Source organism: Spea bombifrons, chromosome 2 (assembly GCF_027358695.1).
Source record: "Spea bombifrons isolate aSpeBom1 chromosome 2, aSpeBom1.2.pri, whole genome shotgun sequence".
Lineage (NCBI taxonomy): Eukaryota > Metazoa > Chordata > Amphibia > Anura > Pelobatidae > Spea > Spea bombifrons.
In genome coordinates, this window is record NC_071088.1 from 33,973,705 (window position 1) to 33,997,660 (window position 23,956).

General features: G+C 38.7%; 1 protein-coding gene across 1 annotated transcript in view; it reads left to right on the forward strand.

Moving 5' to 3' along the window:
- LOC128474981 (uncharacterized) overlaps positions 1–23,956 on the forward strand; it is a 164,057-nt gene that overhangs the window by 15,839 nt on the left and 124,262 nt on the right. Inside the window, exons 4-5 of the mRNA XM_053457435.1 lie at positions 9,045–9,101; positions 10,278–10,338. Coding sequence (XP_053313410.1) covers positions 9,045–9,101; positions 10,278–10,338 — 118 coding nt within the window. The remainder of the gene's footprint in view (positions 1–9,044; positions 9,102–10,277; positions 10,339–23,956) is intronic.

Below are 23,956 nucleotides of genomic sequence, written 5' to 3' on the forward strand. Positions count from 1 at the left end.
TGCTATTTCTCTTCCTGGTCAATCTGTGTATATAAATCTGTATTTGCTAATGAAAACTTGCTGCAAAGTGACCCTTTGAAATAACTGCCTGGGGAGGGTATATTCAAAAACCCAAGAATCGATCTGAGGTCCCTTTGAAAAGGCATAGACTGGACATCAGAAGAATGGTCGATGGCAAGCTTGAGTGTGTAGGACCTCACACGTGTCATGTGCATGCACACACACATACACACACCAACAGAAATGATGTAGCCTTTATCAAGTCATTATGAGCTCCCAAGTCAATCACTGGCTGTAAGAATTGTTGGTTCAACAGTGAAGCTTAACACTTCTTAGGGTTTAGTGTGAATAGTTAATTTGCTTTGAATTCAGGTGTTTTTTTTTGGCTACTTTGGCAGCTCTGAAGGCAGGAGGGGTTGGTTTTGCAGCTTTGATTTGATTACAATGGTCTGTGAGGATTAAGTATGATACCTGCACTGTCACAGATCATCCACCCTTGGGTATCTATTCTAAAGTATCAATTCTGTGGATTCTTCAACATCAACATAAAGGGAGAGTTTAATGGCCCTGACATCTAGAAGAAGAAGAATGCATAACAAAGTGCTTTGTGAGTAACCCTAATCCTCTGTATTTTCATATGTATTTTCCACAACGAAAAAAGTAAAAAACAAAGCACATACCTGACACTTCCTCCATGATCTGAAATTTCTCGCAACTGATTGGTTCCTTTAGACGTTAATGTCTATGCATTAGAGGCATAGGGCCTGGCATCTATATAATAACATTATGAGGTAATAATTATTGACCCAAAGTCAACACTTTCATAAGAGACTTCATGAATGTCTATTCTTGAGGGTGTAGCATCCTTAGTGCAGATTCTTAATGCAGATGGGTCTTTGAATATGATAGGTTTATCCAATGGCAATTACACAGTCATTTTTGGTGCATTTGCTGTGAAACGTACTCTGTAAACAAAGGATGATGATTCTATACTATCAAAGAGGCAATAACCAATATCTTGTGTAACACATACTGTATTTTTTATGGGTACTGGTGCAAATCTATAATCACACCAAAGACAAGCCCCCTGGCAGTTTGACAGTCTCACCAAAGGGTTCCATTGTCACCTCCATAGTCACCTCTAGAAGACTAGTGTTACCACACTTGACTATCGGAGTCTTTACTCAAACCTTATACCTCTTGTTGGGCCAATATAGAATAAAATGTAGTGTCACATACATTTTAGCAAATTTAGAAGTCTCTCTTCTTCATTCCATCCGAACAAAAGCTCCAAGGTCCTGAAGATGACCATTACAGCTATATCCATTTTTACTTATAGAACTTGCAAATTTGTTTTTATAAAGATTTGTAAACTTTTGTATTTATGTGGTATGTCTTGGCAGAGGTGATCATTACTTTACTGTATATGTTTTTATGAAGCTAGGCAACTTTTACTGTTTACAGCATATGATATAATATTATGAAGATCAACTCGGATTTTCCCTGACATAACTCTGTTACATAATCAAGCTTAAAGGATTTAATACTTCGGTAGAGAGTGAGCACTTAAGCCAGGGATGTTTTCCATTCTCACATTAGGTAACAGCAAATTACTTTATTAGGGTTAATGGCTTTTAATCAGTCTGGTTGCTCTATGCCAAACTGAGCAAAGGGAAACTAAGACTGATATTCTGTGCTGGTGAAAGCAGTATTTCAGTGATAAAAGAGATAAGTACTCTGAGTCTACACCTTGGACCCACAGGCATTCTGTACTGGAGAATTTGTACACACCCTGTTGTCAGGCAGTATATATATTGTAGATGGAGACAAGACACATACGCATCCTCAATCAATATTTAGCATTAGGGGGCTGTGGATATTCTTCTAACTACTGTTGCATCGATCCTACATGCTTCATTTTGTCTGTTTGTATTTGAAAGGGTACTTGGACTTCTGAAATGTGCAGTAGCTGCAAGTTTACACATAAGAGAAGTAGACATTTTTAATAATAAGGATAATAATTAATAGTATGTAATAATAATTAATAACACATAAGAAGCAGTAGTGCTTGCTGCACTGCTAGGTTTGGAGATTTATAGCCAAGACTTGTGTGAATGTTATTTCCTCAAGTTCACTGGTGTACAATATTCATGCATGTGATCTTACAAATATGAAAAAAATAGTTTACATGTGAATAAATATTTACTAGTAAAACTTTTTTCTTATAGGCTAGTGTTATATTCAGGCATTTTCTTTTTTTCAAATCAATATTTAATTTTGGGATGTCGTCTTATAATCAAGGTCGCCTTATAATCAAGCAAATACGGTATCTTTAATTTTGATTTTCATTATTTAGTGAGCCAGATACAGACTGTGGTACAAAATGACTCCTATCATTGTATAATGAGCTCAACATTGATGGTGGTACAGTATAACTCCCATTACTATATATTGAGACAGACATTGACAGTAGTACAGCGAAATTCCCATCTTCTTTATTGCATTTAGTTGTTTTTCACTCTCACTCTCTCTTACTCACACTCTTTCACTCATTCTTTCACTCTCTCTCAGTGTCTGCCTACCTTCTTTTCTAAACGCTTTCACGTCCCTGTTTCCTTTACCGCACCCCCACTTCTTTTCTTGCCTCTTCTTGTTGTTCTGTCTTTTTTTCGTCGGCTTTTCCCCATGTCTTCTTTTTGCAGCTGCTTCTCCATGAACCAGGCCTCCCGGGGCACTTCTGCAAAAAGGCAGAGCTTCCAGGCACACCTCCCCTGATTGGAGGATGAGGCTGTCCTTGTGGCCCTGCCATTTTGGGAAGGACTCCAAGGGGCCAGAGGGTTAAGGCAGTGCTGGAAAATAATGGTGGCCACACAAAATATTGACACTTTGGGCCTAATTTGGACATTTCTACTTAGGGGTGTACTCACTTTTGTTGCCAAGGATTAGACATTAATGGCTGTGTGTTGAGTTATTTTGAGGGGACAGCAAATTCACACTGTTATACAGGCCGTACACTCACTACTTTACATTGTAGCAGAGTGTCATTTCTTCAGTGATGTCACATGAAAAGATATAATAAAATATTTACAGAAATGTGAGGGGTGTACTCACTTTTGTGAGATACTGTATTTATTTTATTATAGTGTGCCTTTCCTTCCCGCCCCAATCTCAATCTTCTTTGCCTCTCCTTGGCACGAATGTGTGCTAATTGCTTGAATAAATACTCTTCTGTCGTGGGGCTACATGGGAATGTCCATTTAATTTTTTTTTTTTTTATTGTGACATCCTTCATTAAATGATATTCACCAGCAGAACTTATACATATATGTTTCGAGTATACATTGGACAAGGACAGTGATTAGTATATATTGTTAACTTATATTGGGATGAAAGGAAACAAACCACTCAAAATATAGAAAATTAAAAAAATATTAGAAATGAATGGCTGTGTGTTGAGTTAATTTGAGGGGACAGCAAATTTGCACTGTTATACAGCCTGTACAAGCACTACTTTACATTGGAGCAGAGTGTCATTTCTTCAGTGTTGTCACATGAAAAGATATAATAAAATATTTTCAAAAATTTGAGGGGTGTACTCACTTTTGTGAGATACTGTGTGTATATATATATAGTGAAAAAAGATGGAAATGTGACACATCTACTTTAAAGTTTTACATAGGAACAGTGAGGTTGGGGTCAAGCATTTGTATATTTTTGTTCATTGTTTTAAGTATCCTTAAAATGTAAAGAAAAAAAAAAAACTTAATTGGGAAGGAGCACTTTCTATATTCTGTTCTATATTTTTACACCAGTGGCCAAGGACAAACAGTTGAACAAGGTTTTAGTTGCCATTGGTACTGTTTGAAAGGATAGAGACAGAGGCTCAAGGTTGCATCCCTTTTCATTATTAAATCCCACCAGTCATTTTGTTTTAAAATTACACCTTTGTTAACTTAATTGAAGCGATGAATTGCTTTGTTCACCCTGACTGCATTCTCTAATTTTGCACTTTAAAACTCCATCAAGTATCTGGCCTTCCTTTTTTATTCTGTGTTTGGAAAGGCACACACGCAGTGAATCCCTTCAAAAATATATAAAAGCATACTGGCAGTGCCTAATAGCGCACAGCAGGAGAAAAACGCTGCATCTCCTGAATGGAATGATGCCTCAAAGAACCTGTTAATGCTTTGTCCCCAGTACAGAGTAGGCTGCAGCTATTTTAAGACAAATGGGAAAATGTCTGTAACGTGTATGCCTTTTTGTTTTACCTCTTAATATTCTCCTTGTTTCAAGGAGATTTTACTTTTTTTTAAAAAATAATCCCAAAATGAAATTTTTTTTGAAACAAATGAGTGAGTTGTGTATGTAAACTTTGAACACATTTGGAACCGTGGAGAGCCTCAAGAGCACCGATCTTGTGTTTCTCTAAATCTCAGTAGAGCTATAGGTAATTTTTGTTGTAATGTTATTTAGATACTGGGAGAAGTCTCACTGAAGATTGTGGGTGTTATATTGTCCCTAAAGACCTTAAAATTAATGAAATAGAGGTTGTCAGGAAAGCCAGTAGTAGTCATCATCCTGGTGGGGTGGGAGAAGTCGTTTCCGGTTTCGGCCAAGTGCATCCTAAATTTTCGCTTGCGGCCCTGAATTTTCCTTTTGGTGCATCCCTAGAAGTAACTGGGTTCCCTGGGTCAGACCTAGGACAGCAACCTCCTCAAACATGTTACTGCGTACTTCTATGCATTAATTTGACAAAAGCCCTGAGGAAAATAGATTAAAACATTTCAGCGGCTGTGCTAACCCCTTCTAGCGGCCAAGGTTTGGTCTGTCCTAAAGGAATCCATCTCATTTAAATTCATATTCCGTACAATAACGTATATTTTTCCACATCAAAACCTGGCACCCTACATACATACACCAAAAAGGCTTCACTCTCATCTAATTCTGCATAGATGATACAAATATCAAAAACCATAGGACACATTCCCTGTGTAATACTACATAAGTAATAAACAAGATACCGTATTTGCTCGATTATAAGACGACCCCCCCCCAAAATCTGAATATTAATTTAGAAAAAAAAAGAAAAAGCCTGAATATAAGACAACCCTATAGGAAAAAAGTTTTACCAGTAAATGTTAATTCATGTAAACTATGTGAACAATTGTTTGTTAATAAAAGCTATCATTGAGAAAAATATTTTGTTTTTATTTCCTTTTTTTACAACCTGCCCCCCAGTTATGCACATCTGCTCCAGGCTTGCCACTCTGCCCCAGAAATGCCTTATACCCCCTATATGCCACTGTGCCCCATGATATGCCTTTTAACTCTCTAAATGCCACTGTGCCCCATGATACGCCTTTTAACCCTCTATATGCCACTGTGCCCCATGTTATGCCTTTTAACACCATATGTGCCACTCTGCCTCCAGAATTGCCTTATACCCCTATATGCCACTCTGGCATTTAGGGTGTTAAAAGGCATATTATGGGGCAGAGTGGCATATAGGGAGGTATAAGGCATTTCAGGAGGCAGAGTGGCGTATAGAGGGTTAAAAGGCATTTCTGGAGGCAGAGTGGCATTAAGGGGGTTAAAAGGCATTTCACAGAGCACTCTGCCTCCAGAAATGCCTTATGCCCCCCGTTTAACACTCCCTCCCTCCTCCAAACTTACCGGTGCTTCTGAGTCCCCGGTGCTTAGTCCGGGCAGTGTGTAGAGCTCTAGAGCGATTCGCGTAGACAACTTCCGCTGCAGCATTTGCTCTGGAAAAAACCTTGTCTTATAATCGAGCAAATACGGTACCACCAAGCCATACTTTGGTATCATGGGCGCTAGTCTAGTGCACAATATGAGGACTTCCAATGCTGTATTATGGTTAGATTATCTACATAATGGTGTTCCCGTCCACGCTGCTTTGCTGGATCATCTCTCAACTGTAGCATGCAAACAAGCACGTGATTAGAATACATTGTGTGGTGCAGTTACAGTAACATTTATTTTAACGGCCACAAATCCCCATATTTTACTTTTCTTTCGTGGCCGAAATTAAGAGCTTCCCCAGAGCTTCATCGAGATTTAAATAGTTGAACACTACAGAAGGCACTCCATTCAATTATGTCCTTAAGCACTGAAGCATCAAGTCGGAATGGGATGGACTGGATATCTTTACAATACTACAGAGAAATAAGGAAAGAGAACATTCAATGGCAGAAATTGGAATTATGTAAATGGACTCAAATCACTGGGGTCATGTGATTCATATAGATGTATTCTAGAATGTTCTGCAGCTGATTTCCAGTTTATTAGAAATGCATTACTTCTTCTAAGAAGAAATGATGTCAAGTCTACTACTATTAATCAAAAATATGTATCTATAGTGTTTTCGGTTTTGTGTCAGATAAATAATGAGTACTTGTATTTGTGGAATCTTCGTTTACAAATGAATAAAATATTAGTGTAATCTGGTTGCGTTTGGCAGATATTTTATTTTTATTCAGGAGAAAAATAAGACTGGTCACAAACATGATACATATAATACATTTATACATTTTTGACACTTAAAAAAATTATAGTACAGCGATGTGTATTTTCCCCGTTCCCAATTTCTTCTTTTTTTGCTTATTTGTCACATTAAAAGTTTTCAAATCATCCAACTAATTTTAATATAAGACAAAGACAATGTGAGAAAACACTAAATGCAGCTTTTAGTGATTATTGCTCATATAAAAAAGTAATTGCCGTCCTAAACCTAATAACGGGTTGTGCCACCCTTGGCAGGAACAACTGCAATCAAACCTTTGTGATAACTGGCAATGGGTCTTTTACATCGAATTTGGCCTGCGCTTCTTGGCAGAATTGTTTAAATTCAGCCACATTTTGAAGATAAACTGCCTTTTTAAGATCATGCAACATTTAAGTGTGACAAATGTGCAAAAACACACATATATATATATATATATATATATATATATATATATATATATATATATATATATATAACTATAAATAATGAAACACATATGATCAGTGTGAATAGGGAAAAGAAAAGAAAAGAAATAGGACCGTAAACCAAAATAAAATAAATGTTTGCCTTTAATCCACTGGTCTATACAAGTTTAAAGGTTGGGTTTTCGGAATAGGATTATTCATTCATAACGGATATACCTTGACTAACAAATAGTTGCAGGATAAAGCATGTGAACCCTTTGGAATTATCTGGATTTCTGCATATATTGGGCATTAAATCTGATCTTCAAATAAGTCACAACAATAGACAGACAAAACACACAATTATACATTGTCATATCTTTATTGAACGCACTGTGTGAAAATTCACAGTGCAGGGTGGAAAAGTATGTAAAAAGGCTAATGGCTTGGAGTAAGGATTCCACTAACCTGGAGTCCAATCAAGATTGAAGATCTTGCAGAATCACTCACAAAGTTTGCTATTCACCAGAAGCATTGCTTTGTATCAGTCTTGAATGAGAATGGTTACAAAATATCTTTGAATGCCTTAATGTTCATCAGTCCATGGTAAGGCAAATTATCTATAAATGGAGACAGTCCAGCACCGTTGCTGCTCTCCCTAGGAGTGGGTGGCCTGCAAATAAGAGGTTCTTTGAGAAGAATCCTAGTGTCAGCGAAAGAGCTACAAAAATCCTGGAACATACCAACATTCCTGCTCACCACTCTATTATATGTACCACATTTAGCAAAAATGGTCTTCATGGAAGAAAACAACGGAGGAAGCCACTGCAATCAAGAAAAACCTTGCTGCATATCTGACGTTCACAAAAGAACACCTTAATGTTCCACAGCACTATTGACATAAGAATATGTGGGCAGTTGTGTTTTGGAGGATTACTGTCCAAAGGTTTCAACTTATTTTTCCTGTAAGAATTACACTGAAATATCGGTTATGACATTGCACAAATCATTATTTATGCTCTTCCAACACAACATTTTGCATGCCATTTTGAAAAGATTAGGATTTGGGATAATTTTTAGTGTGATAGTTTGCCTTCAATTCAATTGAAGAAAAATGTTCTATAGCCCTGGGGGTATTTGTTGTTGTGGATTTACGAGGAAGCCTATGAACATCCTGCACATGACCCCTCTGAGGTGCTCAAAACACCTAAGCAAGGACCACGTAAGGAAGGCAGAGAGAATACTGCTGTCACGTCAGAAGTATACAATGAGTATGACCTAATGCAGCCGCATATACCAGTAAGTTCTTATGGGGCTAACACACTGGCCAAGAACGCTGTGCCTTATCAACACCTGGATCTGAACAGCTCCCCCCTGGGGAAATTACAAAAGAGACTCAATCTGTATCTACCAGTAACACAGTATGTTATAGTTAAAACTGTTCACTAGGTTAATTTCTAGGTTAATTGTTTGGTAATTTTGGATTGAATGTAAAGGGAACCTGTTATGGAGCTATTATGGAAATGTTGTAATACTGTTTGCTTATGGTAATACCACATTGGCTTATACTCGTTCTTATCTCTGACCTGGATATAGTTCTGTATCCTAACATGGTTCCTCACACTGACAGCTTCCCTAACAGTCTTCTCTTACATTTTCTCTCTACACAACCAAAGATGTAGTCAAGGGCCAGGATGGGCATGTAGGAGAATGAGCAGGGCTTAGTAAAAATGAACAGAGTGTGGTTTAGTTCACTAAAAATGTGACACCATTGTAGGAAATCTGGACTGAAGCCATTCAGTATCAAGTAAAAACTGTACAAGAATATCCATGGCTATAATATATGTCCGAGTAGCTAAATTGCTCTATAAAGAATACATGTGTACAAACGTGTATTTATGTGTGTTTTTTTGTCTATAATGTTTACAGGATTAGCATTTTTTATGATGTTAATGTGTTATAAACCCTTTTTATCATTTCATCAGCATTTATATTATAAATATAATAAATAGTCTTCCTCAGGCTTACTAATTCAGGAATGATCTTATACAAGTTTAGATATAGATTTTCCAATATATTTTTGCAAGGGTAATCTAACAACCTTTTCTCATTTACAGAAAATGATTCTGAGTTTGACGGTGGCCGCATTCTTTGACAGTATTGCTTATGCTATGGTAAGATTTTTGTTGCTCAGCATGCCTGCAACAGCATAACTAAGACATTTATTTATTTGTGCAATAAAATCACCCCCGCCACTAATGCTCATATCCCCTGTCCCATATTTTACATTTGCCTCTACGCATACCTGAGAATGTCCTAGAGGACATGCTACCCGAGCAACATCATAAAGAGACAAAGCCTTTGGTGAGAGGGAATATTTGGGAAGAGGATGTGGTCAAAGTAGACCCCCAGGAAGCAGGGTTAGAAGTAAGCCTATAGGTGATGTGTAGGGTATCCTGAAGTAGATTTCACTGCCCATGTGTTAGCTTGGATCTGTCTTCCACCAGTTGCTGGTCTGTGTGCATCGAGATCCAGAGTTCCTGTAATAATGACATGAGTCCACTTCTTGATCCGCCTGACAGGAAGCAGGAGACGGGAGATATGCAACAATGGAAGGATAGATTTTCCTGTTGTTACTCTAGATCAACAGGAAAAGGAGAACAGCAGCTATCATAAAGGTTGCCCAAACAAACATATGATTAGGGGAATGGAAGAAGAACCTGTATGTTCCCTTTTCCGTGCATAGCTGAGAAATATGAAAGTCGTCTGTCTCTAAACTGTCTTTGCCATGCAGATTAATCCCGTTAAAACTCAGACCTTCTTCCATGGCTTTGCTAATATGGACCCCACCCAGATGCCTATGTAGAATAAAACGGCATAAAAATTTAAAAAACATACACCTATGAATTCGGAAGCTTTGCTCAGCATCATATTCTTGAATTTGTAGATGACGAGGTAAACCTTAGAAACGTGGGTGGCATTATGAGCAGATTAAGGACACCAGGTACAGAGCCTCTTATTGAAGCAGGTTTTCCACTTTGCAGTCAACACTAGTACCAGATGCATTATTCTGCTCATGGGCACAATATAAACGTATCAACTGGGAGAACAAGGAGAAGAAACCCAACATACTGCAGACATGTTAATGTTATGTACCTATTTTTCCACCATGGAAACATTCAACATTTTGCCCTTGTTAGGTGTTTCTCAAGCCTGCGTTTATGATGGGATACAAGTCTCCAAACACTTGTGAAGCTACTGAGTTTCTTGAGTGTTTCACTTCCAGATCAAAGGTTAATTGCAATGTGTTTTATTTGTATTTGTAAATTCTGTGCCTTTTCCCGTAACAGGGTGAAGTTATACCAGATGGAGCGCTTTGTAACTTCCAAGCATGGTGGCTGACTTATTTTGGTGAGCTTTGACATATTTTGCATTTCATATGTAGAGTTTAGTCCTTAAACCGATGTATTAAGCACATTCATACTACCCATGTTATAAACATTTGTGACAATGATAGTTGAATTAATTTCAGAGTGTAAATAATTGTTTACAAACTTGAACACAGAATTGTTGTTGTGCCACATGGATATACCTGGAAACTTTTCAGGGTGGGCTGCCTGCCCCAGAGACGGGCATACTGCTGGGCCTGTGGGCCGCGCTCCTTCAGTCCCAGCGCCGGAATATGATGTCATACTCAGTGTATGTAAGTGTTACTGTGTGTGTTACAGTATGTGTGTGTATGAATTTGTGTGTGTGTAGGTATGCGACTGGACTTTCCCCTTCTCAGCCAACAAAGATAGCGGTGTGTGTGTGTAAGTATGGTTGTGTGTATCAGTATGTTACTGTGTGTGTAAGTATGACAGTGCTTGTGTGTGTTAGGATGCAGCACATGAAAAACAACCAACCAACAAACAAGTCATTTGGGGACCAGCAAACATTCACAGAAATACTGGCTGAACAAGTGCAGGGGACGGAATAAGTCAGGCTCTTCTTTCTTCTAGGATTAGTGGCATTAACTGCAAGTTGGATGATTTATATGCCTTATTACTTTGCGTTAAGGGAGTCATAGGAATGGGCAAACAGCAGACACCACAAATCAGCTTTCGGATGCAGTGCACGGAGCTACAGAGCAGATTTTATAGCTTGCTCTTGATAAGGATTATAGCTTTCAATATGTTTAGTTTCTAGCACAATCCCTTAAACATGTGTGGCCTGATCTACCTCTGATGACCCCCCTAGTAAAACACATGATGCACAACTGGTGCTCATTCATTAAGAGAAGATTACAAAGATGATGTGATTTTTACTGTTACTTATTAAAGGGACAGACTCACTGTGCCTATGTGGGTGTCTGTTCCCACTTTCATCTTCCTGTGCTCCTCTTGTGGAACATAAAATCCCCAACATCCATCACAGAGGCAAAGTCCCTGTTTGTCATCCATATCCTTCTGTCCTTTTTCAACTTGTTGTGTTGTCAGTTTATCACACTCCTGTACAGAAACCAAGCTGTCATATATGCATACATTGCAGAAAATGTGCTTTAATGTACTAAGCATTTTTTGTATTGGCAGGGACAACATTTGAATACCCAACAGAGGTCTGGGCATTCTCTACCACTGGTGTCACACTGGTGACACCATGGTAAGGTTCCAGGATTGAAGAAGGGTCCCTGCTTTGGGTCTCCGATTATGCTTCCCTATTGCTGTTAACATGTGACGTGAGGGCTTCATTACGCCTTACTGTGTGATCAGTACACAGGGAGACCAGAGTGGGTCAAAACTGAGGCAAATAATAATAGTAATACAAATAATAGTAAAAAGTAGGAATACATTATTATCCTGGCACCCAGTTGTGTAATCACGACATAGGGAACTTGAAAGCTAGGGCTAGTTGTGAGAGAGATCCAAGGGGGATCTCAAATCATGTTGTGCTGCTGTAGGTATATTCTATTTTTTGTTTATGGGGTAGTAGAAGTATTATTAAACACTCATCTGCAGATACCAGACAAGCCAGAAGGCTTGCTTTTCCCTCAGAAATCTCATTGTTTATGGGGGGAAATTCTGTCCATGTGCATTCCATATTCCTGATTTCTTTATTTAAGATAAGTCAATGCCCTTATCATCCTAAGTTGTGAGTAAGTTTTATTAACTAAATTTGAATTAAGAATGCTAATTTATGCCCTCCATTCAATTTCAAATTTGATTTCTCACCTCTTTTGAAAGCGCATGGATGTGAGCAGGTCACAGATTGCACGCAGCCATGTGTGACTCTGTATTGTGAACCGACTGCTGGCGACGCTTTTCAAATTACAGAAGAGAGCTCCAAACGCTACTTAGGCTTAAACAGGCTCATGTGACAAAACGATGAAAGATTTAGAAAGTGGCATGCAACGGGAAATTATTTGGCAAAGAAATAAAGAAATAAAAATACAAAACTCTGTTAACTAGCATTCCGTCTCATACGATGCTTTTGTGGGAATGCTGACTGATACACCTGCTTTTATATAACTATTCGGAAATGCAGGGATAGGGGAAGTAGTTGACATGCCGGAGTAGGTGTCACAGGCAACCATCCAGAAGTGAGTGTTTACTTTTTCAGATTATTTTATGTTAAGCGTAATTGCAGAGAAGTAAAATGGTCCGCATAGACCGTATACTAACGAGCGCTAGCTCGGCACAATGAAATAGTGTAGGTAATTGCTAAGAAAAACAAATCTATTTAAATTTGAATCCGAGGCTAAACTAGAAGTAATTCCTTTAAAATTGGGTATTATCTAGCTTAATTGCTGATCTGAAATTCAGCAATTCCATTAGGACCGATGTATTTCATTGCATGGCCTGCTGTTTTGGAATGCTATAAAGAGTTACTCTAACTTTTCAGTGGCACCAATGAGACCAGAAGAATAGAATAGAAAACAAACCATGTGGGTTGATCAACATTGCTGGTAAAACAACATTTGTTCCCGGTTGGGTTTTAATATCTAATGCAGTCTTGCCATTTGGTTTAAAAAAAAAAAAAAAGCAGAAAACAGTACAGAAGCTTCTTATGTACAGTATTCAGGGTATATTCTTTAACTTGTATGCAAGTTTCTATTCACTAAGCTGGGGGATTGTACTCACTGGCTCTGTATAATAAATACAAATAAATACAGAACTCAGCTCATTTACAACTAAATGCATCAATAGAAATATAATTCCTAGTACTGTTGAATGTCCAAAATCTTTCTGGGAAATAAGATATCCCCCTATTCATAAAATGACATCTACTTTCTTGAAAGTCACCTCTCTGATTAAATCATGCATTATACACACATCTGGGGGCTACCAGGAACTCAGCCTCTTCGGGTGGAGTGGCTTTGTAAACGGGCAGAGCAAATTGTGTGTAGGAGTGGGAATAACTCCAGTTAGACCAGTTAAAAGCCAGGGAATGGGTGTGGAGTAGGTGAGAGAGAGAATCCAGATGAAACCCGGTAAGTTTCATGCTTTTTCCATAAGCACACCTTGTAACTTCCTGGTCATGAGACGTTACTAAAATACGTAAGTCATATATACAACACTCATGGGCAACCTGGCACAAAAAGATCAGCTGGAGTGGTTTGATTTAAAAGGAATATTTCAACTAAAAAGTCTTATTAAATTACTTCCCCTCCCTGCTGATTTGGTAAAATGAAAACAAATGACTTATTCTAGCTTTATTAATTTAAAATATCTCCCTCCTGGCCTTAAATACAGTTATTAAGATTTGACTGCCATTGGCAAGTCTTGTATAATTTAGTGGTTGAGAATCACAGGCTGGGGTTTCTTGTGTTATTTGTAATTGATGTAAATAAATAATGGAACATGGTTGCCCAAATTATAACTGTGATTTGCTGCCTCTTTCTTTAATGAGGGATTATGTGTTTTTTAGATGAAAAATCTAAATGGCCATATTGTGTTATGATGTTAACTTTTCTCACTTACCTTGTTGCTGTGTTTCCAGTTTCCTATTTTTGTTACTGCACATGGTTTGTGTAAGGAAGCCATTTGTGGCATAGACGTGGGCAAATGCACCAAAGCTGACAAGTTTGTCTTGACAAAAATTGGTGCATTTTTGGCCCATTTTCGGGCAATGTTACCTCCCCATTCGTTTCGTGGAATTTTTCATTTACTCTCATTCATTCTCTTACACTAATTCATGTTCACTCTCTCATGCTCTCTAAATGTTTCCCCACCTTCCCTGCCAACCACTTCCGATTCTGCTTCCAATGCCGCATCTTCTTGTTCTTCATCTTCTATCTTTCATCTTCTTTCTTCTAACTGTGTCAATATCTCTGCGGACATAACCTGGCAAAATGTTGTCCTCTACCCCGTTTAGCGCCGTCGTTTTTGCGGTTGTTGCTCCAGGTTATGTCCGCAGAGATGCGGACAAAGAATGAAGAGAGAAAATGAAAGAGAGAAGGTAGAAGATGGAAGCTTCGTTGGCAGAGAAAGTAGGGAAACATTTAGAGAGTTTGAGAGAGTGAATGGTAATGAGAGTGTGAAAGTGTGAGTGAAAGTGCCCATGGTTTTTGTCTAAAAATTCAGCTTTTGCTATGTTTTCGTCTGCTTTGTGGGGGGGGGGGTCTGGGATCGTTTTTGGGTGTCTTCGTACAAATCACTAAATTTGCCAAAGTTTGGTAAATTTGCAATTCATATGAATCTAATAGATATTTGTATGATTACGTTGCAACCTGTGATGCAGTCAGAGCTGCCATCCAAAAGGCTTCCAACACATGATCAGATTTTTTTAAATGCAGCTTTTTGAAAAAACTAAAACTATAAAAATGTCCCAATAGCTATCACTAGAAATATATTCCGAAAATACTTTGTTGTACCCCAATCTGGAAGTAATAAAAACAAAAATTTTGGGAGTATTTAAGGGAGCAATGCGGCCTTCCAAAACATAAAAAAACTTGTGAGATATTAGTATAATTAGGGGATGCTACAGAGCATAAATTAGATTATTTTTCACTGGTGGCACATATTCTATTATAAAAATCCTAAGCAAAATTGCAAAAAAATATATATTTTTTTTAATTTAGCTTTGGTCTTCAGATATGAAAACCACTTTGCTCGGATGGGAATGATAACAATAGTTAATTATGTCTTGGAGCACAAGACTGCAATTGGGTAATATTCCAGCTCTTGAAATACCAAGCCAGACACAGATGCATTTGCACAACATATTACCCCTGCCATGAATCGGGAGCCGAAAGCCTCAACGTATGTTAAAAAAAAAAAATTATTTTTTTTAAAAAAATTCCCTAATCTCAGAGGATAGATTTAGTGATTTTAGCCACAGAACAGCTGGTAGTTTAAATCATAGAACAGCAGTTTAGTGATTAATCAGCCTCTTTAAAATGCTGAACCACCAATCTAAAATGTTTATCACTCCATGCAGTTTTATAGAGTGAAATACGCGCCTTCATAGTCTCCATGTTTGTTCTTTTGCTTCAGACAAATTTTAGAGTTGGTAAAAATTAGAATATTAACAATATGGCAGTGTGCACTCTGTTTATTCACAGCAGATCGCGGGAGCAGTTTGTAAAGGGATAGGACTCTGTTCCCAGGGCCGGCCGAAGACTTAACACCGCCTGGGGCGAAGTTTAAAATGCCGCCCCCCCCCCCGGTACTTACCTTTAAAGAGTCCTGCGGCGAGTCTCCCTGCTCTGCCACAGTGCCGCCTTGTAATGCTGAGCGCCGGAAATTGACGCCACTTCCGGCGCCCAGCATTAGTGCCGCCCCTTCTAAAGTGCCGCTTGGGGCAATTGCCCCAGTCGGCTCCATTGTAGGGCCGGCCCTGTCTGTTCCGCATCTCATTATTCCACCATTCATTTGCTCAAAAGTACAAATTACTACTGGGTGCAACCTTGAAATATCCTACGGCTAACTATAGAGGTTCGGAAAGCTTTTTTTGTTCATACACTTGGTTATTACCATATAGGATTATGTTTATACAGTATACAGCAGAGTAGGTGAAATATGTTAAGGAATTGCAGGGGTTACTGAAACAAAACCAAGGGCAAGGTGAATGAGGGTAAAATGGTTCTTATCTGCCGTCAAATCGTATGTTTCTAATTTTTATCCCCAGTCTCTTTATGCTCTTCCCTCACCACTTCTACAGCACCCTACACTTATTCAGTCACCAAGAGACCTCTGGAAGTTAGAATGTGATATTCAGCAGGAAGCTGTACCATAATCCACAAGGGACCTCTTTTCTTGTGCATCATGATAACGTCTTCCTTAAAGGAACAGTACAGTTCCCAGTTTTCATTCTTTGCCATGCCTAGTTTATCTCTCCCTTAATTCTCCACCTGGTGGCCAAAAGCCAATGGCTAGCCTTTAGAGTGCTGACCACATATACTGAAAGATATGTCGATGACCAAGTGGATCAAGGGAAGAGAACAACTTTCTGTAGTGCAGTTTGGCTGCTGAGCTGATCTGAAGCCTTCTTCCTTATCCTGTTTATATGTACAGGCAACACTTCATTTCCACAGACAGAAGCTCTGCGGAGGCTCATATAAAGGAAGGGGGAAGGCTGCTGATTTTAAAACAAAACACCTGAACAGAGAAGGAGACAAATCAAACTAATAGCTCAGAGTTGACCACAAAACCCATTAGAAATCTGCATATTGATTAAGCAAAATGATGTCACAAAGTATGGTCTCAGACAAGATTCATTCCAAATTTGTTTGATTTCATTCACCAAAATAATGCAGACAGAATTTTTTTTTGCTCTGGTCATTTTTTATTCTATTAACTGTTTTCTGGGTTTTTTTTTTTTTACGACATGGAATTTGATCTAGACAGATTTGGAGAGGAAGCAAATACAGATCTAGTATGGGATCTAGTATGTAGCCGATGCAGGTATTTAGTTTGTTTCAATGAGTGGGGCTGCTTGCTTCTACCATCAATAAATCACTTGCTAAATCATAATCCTGCTGTATTGGGCTCGTGCTGCCCTGATTATCATACATACTATTCACGTGGTAGATCTTTTTTTCCAGTTCATGAAAGGGATTGTTCTATCATGTGATTAAAGGTAATGAATCAGAATCATCACAGTCTTTACTGCTTAGCGTCACGGTCAATATTATCTTCATTGTAGATTAGCGCGGTACCAAGGTCAACCTTTCTCTAATTAACACTGTAGGCAGCCAATTAACCCGACTCTAATTATCACTTATTCCTGTGTTTTTCTCTGGAGACGTTGGCTAGCTTGGATCAATTGGATTTATTTTCATTGCAATAAAGTTGTACAGTTCAATTTTGATAAAACAGGAATTGTTAACCCATAAACAATCCATAAAAATCTACGCAGTAATATATTAATCTATTTGCATATGGAGGCATCAGCGGGGAGAACATTTGGAGGCAACTGTGTAAGATCTATGCAAAGGGAAAAAAAATATTTTTGGCATGTCAGCTTATTTAGGGATTTATTCACTAAAGTACAAAGCGAACTCACAAGAGTTTCACTAAGCTGTGCAACACACGTGTTCACTAGTTCTAACTCAACAGCAACTCTTCTTAACTGCTTTAAGTTTAACTGCTGCCCATTTAACAAATGTTAAACAGTCCCCTAAAATCTCCATCTTCAGCCCATCAAAGGAGACATCCATACAGAAAAAATGTCATCCCCTGGTTTGCATCCACTGGCCCATTATTCACTTATTATTACCGACATTATATTATTTCTCCCTTTGCGATGAGGGAATGGGGCATTAATTTGCGCAAGTTGTGTTGGACTGTTGGTTGCACACCTAAATCTAAAAAAACATTTTAATAAATTACTGATTAGCACACAAGAGATATGATCGGTGACAATAGGTGTCAGTACTGATACTTGCTTAAAAACCAGGGACATGCAAAAAAAAAACCAACTTGTGGCTCAAATGTTTTTCAGCAATTTTTTCCACCTCAAAAGCAGATAATATTTACTGGGTATCTTATGTGTTTCTAAAGATGGGGTTTATTCACCAAAGTTGAACTCCTCATCTTCACTGTCATACCTGGGAACCTGCTGGGTTTGACCTGGAGTCTCTGGGTGAAGCGTGGCTTTCCTAGGTCTCTGGGTCATTTTCTTACAATGTCCTGCCTGGGAGGGGAGTTTGGTCATCTTCACCCCACCTACCCATTTAACACCTACCTCAGATCCTCTCCAAGTCCCACTGGGGCTAGCCTTTACACATGCCAAGCCCCATCCCTATGTGGCTAGATGTATCCCCTGAATGAAGCCATACCCTCAGATGAGGGGGAGCTCCAGGAGTCTGTTGAGTGTTAGAATTACGGTTCATCATTGACGACATACTGTATCTCTCGGTTTAGAGACCATTTCTGGATTGCCAGCTTGTGATCATACTGATTACTAGACCATAACTCATTTTCCCCAGCCAACAAAACATCTATCGTACTCAAAGATAATAGACTATATCTTATTTTAACGATTTAGCTTTTTGTCTCTCGATCCTAGAATAGCCTGTCTTATGCTGGGTATATTTTACACTATTCTACAGTTAAGACCATTAAGGTAGAGGAAAAACTGTGTTTAGCTTTAAGACTATGGAATCTTGTTGTGATATATTAAAAGCGAAGAAATGCTCCCCTCTAGACATAATATAGATTGTCAAAAACCTAATAAAAGTGTCCATATTCTTCAACACATTAATTCTGAAGGAGTCTAATTCCTTCCATGACATGCTGTTTCCAAAATATGGATGATTAATGGCTCCCCCATGTGCTATTTTTCCAGGTAAGTGTTTGTCTCTTTGCTTCAGAATAACAGATTTTCTAAAATGAGTCTGCTTAAGGTGATGCATTACTTAATATGTATGATATGTTCCCACCACTGCAGCTTTTATCAGCGCGTACGATTTCGTACTCTAAAAGGTCTTATAAAAATCCACTCTGCGACACAGGAAAAAGTTTTTTTTTTTTACATCAGTTCCAGTAGTGGAAATGGATTCAAGGTATACTGAACATAGGTCAATGACTATAATAATTAGTGTATACAGAACTGTAATTTTGATTTGATACATTTAAATTTCTATTGCGCAACCATTGCTGTTAATATCTGTCTAACCTAATTTCTCAGTACTGCTTTACCATGTGCAGCCATTTCTTGTTACTGATAATACTCCATTTAATAGATGAAAATGTAGTCCTCGTTAAGAATTCTTTGACTGATGAATCCAGTTGTGTTTCTAACTTAGAAAAGTGGAACTGTTGGTCAGCAGCGGTTCCCTAACCCTACAGGGGTCCAGAAGGTTCCATGTAATAAATGGTTAATTTGGCATCCAATCTATGTTCTATATGGGTTAACTATTAATGAGAAATGGACTGGGATAACCCTTCCCCCCCTGTTCACTACCCCTCCTGCTGTGACCATACTATAAAACAATCAATGAATGATGTCGATATTGCTCATTAATTCTCATTTAATTAACTATGTTGGTGCCAAATGTGTGAACAATTGAATAAACTCGGGGGTTAAAACAGACTTAAGTACTCATCTGCATCTTGAGAAATTTTAACGACTTGGAGGGTGCAGATAAATCAGATTAGGGATGACAGCGAGGCCACTAAACTCTCATTGATTCCCTGTAGCTCCAATTACCCGGCTTCTCCTTGAAATTTGTGTTTTTTTTGCCTTAGCGGTCTACCTATAAGCATGACTGAATGGTATGACCTATTGATCTCCGTTAATGAAAATGGGGCGCTGATGGCATTTAAGAGCTGGAAAAGTAATTGGCGAACTTGTCCACTCCTGGGGTTAGTGAGACGAATCTGATGTTGATATGTGTGTAGAAAAGGGCTTCCAGTAATAACTACATTTTGTCCTGCGCTGATTAATACTATTTTTTTCTATTTAGCCTTCCTCCGTAACCAAGGATATATCCTAACGGCAACTTTTCTTCTGCGGCTCTCCAGTCTTAACCTGTCCTCACTGTGCTACTTGTATCGTGTTATCTACTTTTATAGGTCTATAAGTAGTCGTTGCAGTGATTTTGCATTTAGTGCATGTGTGCCCATACTTTTGTAAATAATTCTTTGCGCTTTGCCATAGACGTACTGGACATTGTCATGGTATATGGATGAATGCTTTTTGGTTGTGTGCACTGGGATCCGGAACCCTAATGATGCAAGTTTATAGTAGGGGAGGAGGGATGGCCATTTGCCAACCACCTCTCCTTGAAGTTCTGATGTGGACCAAGAAGATCTGGCCATTTCACTGGCCAAGAAGGGAAGGAAGGGGTTGTGCAGTATATACCTTTGGGAAGTGCGGCCCTAGAAGAAGGTTTGTGATGTGTTGCTCTGCTGTGGCCCCACTGGTTTTACTTGATAGTGTGAATGATAAAGTATTGCTTTTCCAGCTTATCTTAAAAAAAGCTTGTTCTAAGCCGGACAGTTTAACCTTCAGCTGTCTGTTGTCAACGGTCCTAAAATGTTTATACAGTAATGCCTTAAAATTGCAGGCCAATTCGCCACTTACTGGAGAATGGTGGCAACCTAATATTGTGGTAAATGCAAATTTTACTGTAGTGGAATGTCCCAAACATTCATCTTATTTTTTGCAAGTGACCCATACTTCCCCATACGTAGAAATAACCCCTACCCTTCCCCATTTACGCAAAGTTTCATTTTATTCTATGAAATGACCCCTATTATTTCTTCCACCTATACACATCTACTTATAAACACTAGGAATGGGAATGATTGTGCGTTAATCCTTATAGAATCTACTGCCCACCATTAACAAACTTGGGGAGATTAACAGAAAAGTGCTTTTTTCTATAAAGTTAATAGCCAGATTCTTAGTAAGAAATGAAGACGGAAAAACCAGGGAAAAGGGAGAATTAATCTAGGGAGATTCAAATAACCACGGCAAAGGTATCTCCTATACTATATCCACGTACACTTATGGCAGAATAAAATAGGCAATCTTTTCTATGCCTTTTAGAACTTTTTACTCTACCACGAGTATACCGTGTATTATGAGTTTAGGAACTAAAGTATGAAACATGTCAGCTAACCACAGATTATATTTACCGCTAGAGTTAAGGTCTTACGTGGCCATCAGGACTAAGAGTAGCCAACCGAAGCAAGGCCAAACAACTATGCCATAGAAACGTGTCCAATGTTCCACAACAGGAGATCCAAAGCAGGACAAAGCAGGACTACATGAAATCAGGAGATGCAGGATAAGGGAAAGCTTCAATGGCCTGGCAGTGACCCGATGCACTTAGTTTGAGAGTGTTCCCTTCGTCGTGAGCAAGCAGAACTATATTACTGACTAAAATATATAGCAATTATGCATACACAAATCGAACTGACATGGCACTTGTTCCGCACGCTTGTATTCTGAATAAATTTATAGTCGCTCTGCAGGTCTTTTTCTGATACGTCTTATAGTGCTTAAATCAGTACGTGTCTTATACGACTGTAAATTTGCGAAGCGGTTTGAAGGCAGAACTTGTGCTGTGGAATAAACAGAGTGGAGAAAAATTCAATAGCACAGGAAATGAAGATTGTCCAGAAGTGGGGGGTCCTTCTCGTTATCGACTGAGGCATGCAACTTTTTGATGTGATATTTAAGCGTGACATTTTACTTATTTTTTTTCTGTCTTTTTTGAAATGTTGACTGCGGTTGTCTGATGAGAAAGCCGATTTGCATATTCTCAATTTAACCAAAAGTAGGTGCTAATTGATTACTGTTGAATGTCTGCACGCTCTGATTACCTGCTTAGAACGCTCATGGGGAGATAAACGAGAAAAAAAAATGAATGGAATGAGGATGCATGTTTAGTCAGCAAGAAGAAATAATAATAATTAAAAAAAATGATTTAGGAAGCATTAGTGGCTGAAGACCCAACCATTTTATTGACATTTTTATCTATTTTGCGAATGGCTGGAAATTTTCAGCCAAACTAACCATTCTGAAATGTGAATAAGATATTTATTCAAGATCAATGTCGAGTTGGATTACATTACGGAGATTGTGGTAGATAAGTGGAACAGCCTCCCACCAGAAGTGATAGAGGCTATTATAGTGAGAGAATTTAAACATGCATGAGATAATAATGAGGCATAATACTAGTCTAAGATGAGATGGGGTACTGATTAAGGTCCGAGTCTCTACATCAGAAGAAATGGACAGATTAGATGGGACAAATGGTTCTTATCTGCAGATTCTATGTTTCTATATCTGTAATGCAATTGTGGCCCTGATTAGAGATCTGTCGCTAAGAGGGAAGTGCTTTCTAGTCCTGCTACATTGCAAACATGTACTGCATCCTTAGTATCCACTACGACAATGAACTTTACATCCATGGTAACCCAGTATCATCCTGTTACAATTATATTTAATTCCCTTTTGGAAATATTGGTGGGGTATCTGGAATGGATTTGCACAAACTGGTAAATTCCACCTCCTGTTTACAGCTATTTTTTCAGCACATATATTCATCAGTTCACGCTGCAAGTTTTTATTTGGATTTATAATAAATTAAAAAGAAAAATATGTATCACAAAGGTGGTGGTTGAACTTGTGTAAAATAACTGGTAGGAAGGTGGATAACCTGGAGCTGAAACAGGTAGACAATGTTGTAGGAGATGCCTCGAGCAGAGCAGCACCCTAGGCTCATGTTAAAAAAAAAAAAAAAGCTTGTTCCAAGCTGGAACAACACAGGAATATTACACCAACAAAGCGCAAAGCCAAAATGAAGTCCCGGCATTACTATAGCCAATCCAGCAGGAGATAAAGGCTATCCAAGGTCATAAAAGGTCAGCCAGGGCCAAACAACGTCAGATGTGTGCGTCTGGTGTACAAGCTGACACACTATCATGTAATCGTACATTGCTGGGTTGGCCCCCGATGTGTAGCTGACAATGCATGGCAGGGTGCTACCTCAGAGCATACATGGGGGGAAGTGGCGGGGGATGCGTGATGTTGGCGGACCGGAGCAGTGGACCAATAGAGAGAATGCAACGGAAGACCCTCGTGACCACTGAGGTTTGTCCTTACAATGTGCTGGCAGAGAAACGGAGATAGCTCACCCGCTCTGGAAAGCGCCTATGATGCACAGCCAGAGAAGATGATTATCCCAGATAAGGATATGCAAGAAAAGAATGCATGTTGAACCCCTAATAGCATTAAAGCGCTTGCTCGGCACAGGTCACATAGATTTATATTCACTACACTATAAGTCTACAGAAAGAGTTTAACATTTTAGCATAACAACATCACTGCATAATGAAAGGCCTGAGATTGCTACTCCTACAATAAAGGGACCTGCATATTGCATGGTGAATGTGAAGACATTTCAACAATGCATTATATATGGCTTACAGAAGCTCACTTGGATTGTTGAGAAGTTTGATTTGAAATGTCCAACTCACCAGCAAATTACTCAATAAACCCAACGTTTCTTAACAAGCCATTGGTGCACGTTAAGCCATGCTGGAGGTTGAGCCAGCTCGCCGTGCCACATCCAAGCCAAATTGAGACAGCCAACCACATGAGAAAACCGCAAAAGAGTAAAGCAAAAGAAGAGTTTATAGCCATCTTGGCTTTTCACGTGCTTGGCCCAGCCAGTCATTGGGCATGAGTCTGACTTGCCCACCTATACATTTGATACAACTTGTAAGGTCATTTCATTGTGTACATTACTTGAGTGCAAGTCATTCTGCAGTTCCTTCTTTTGAGAAGGTAAACCTCCCATCTTTGTTATGTATTAGTGATATGTAAAACTGCTGACTCCTTTATCAAGGAATAGCAAAGGAGAATCAGATAAAGTCACTCAGGAAATAGTTTTTGCAATTCTTTGCATATTTTTTTGTGCATGAATCTTTCCAATTGGTGTCTAGAGCTGGAATGTGAACGAACATATATAATTCGATACCATTTTGCAAAATTGTGGGAAATCTCAAATAGCTAATTAAGCATGTATAAAATTACTCTTTAGTGAGAGGATGTGTACTGTGGCAGGGCCAGGGGATCTTAAGCCTGAGGG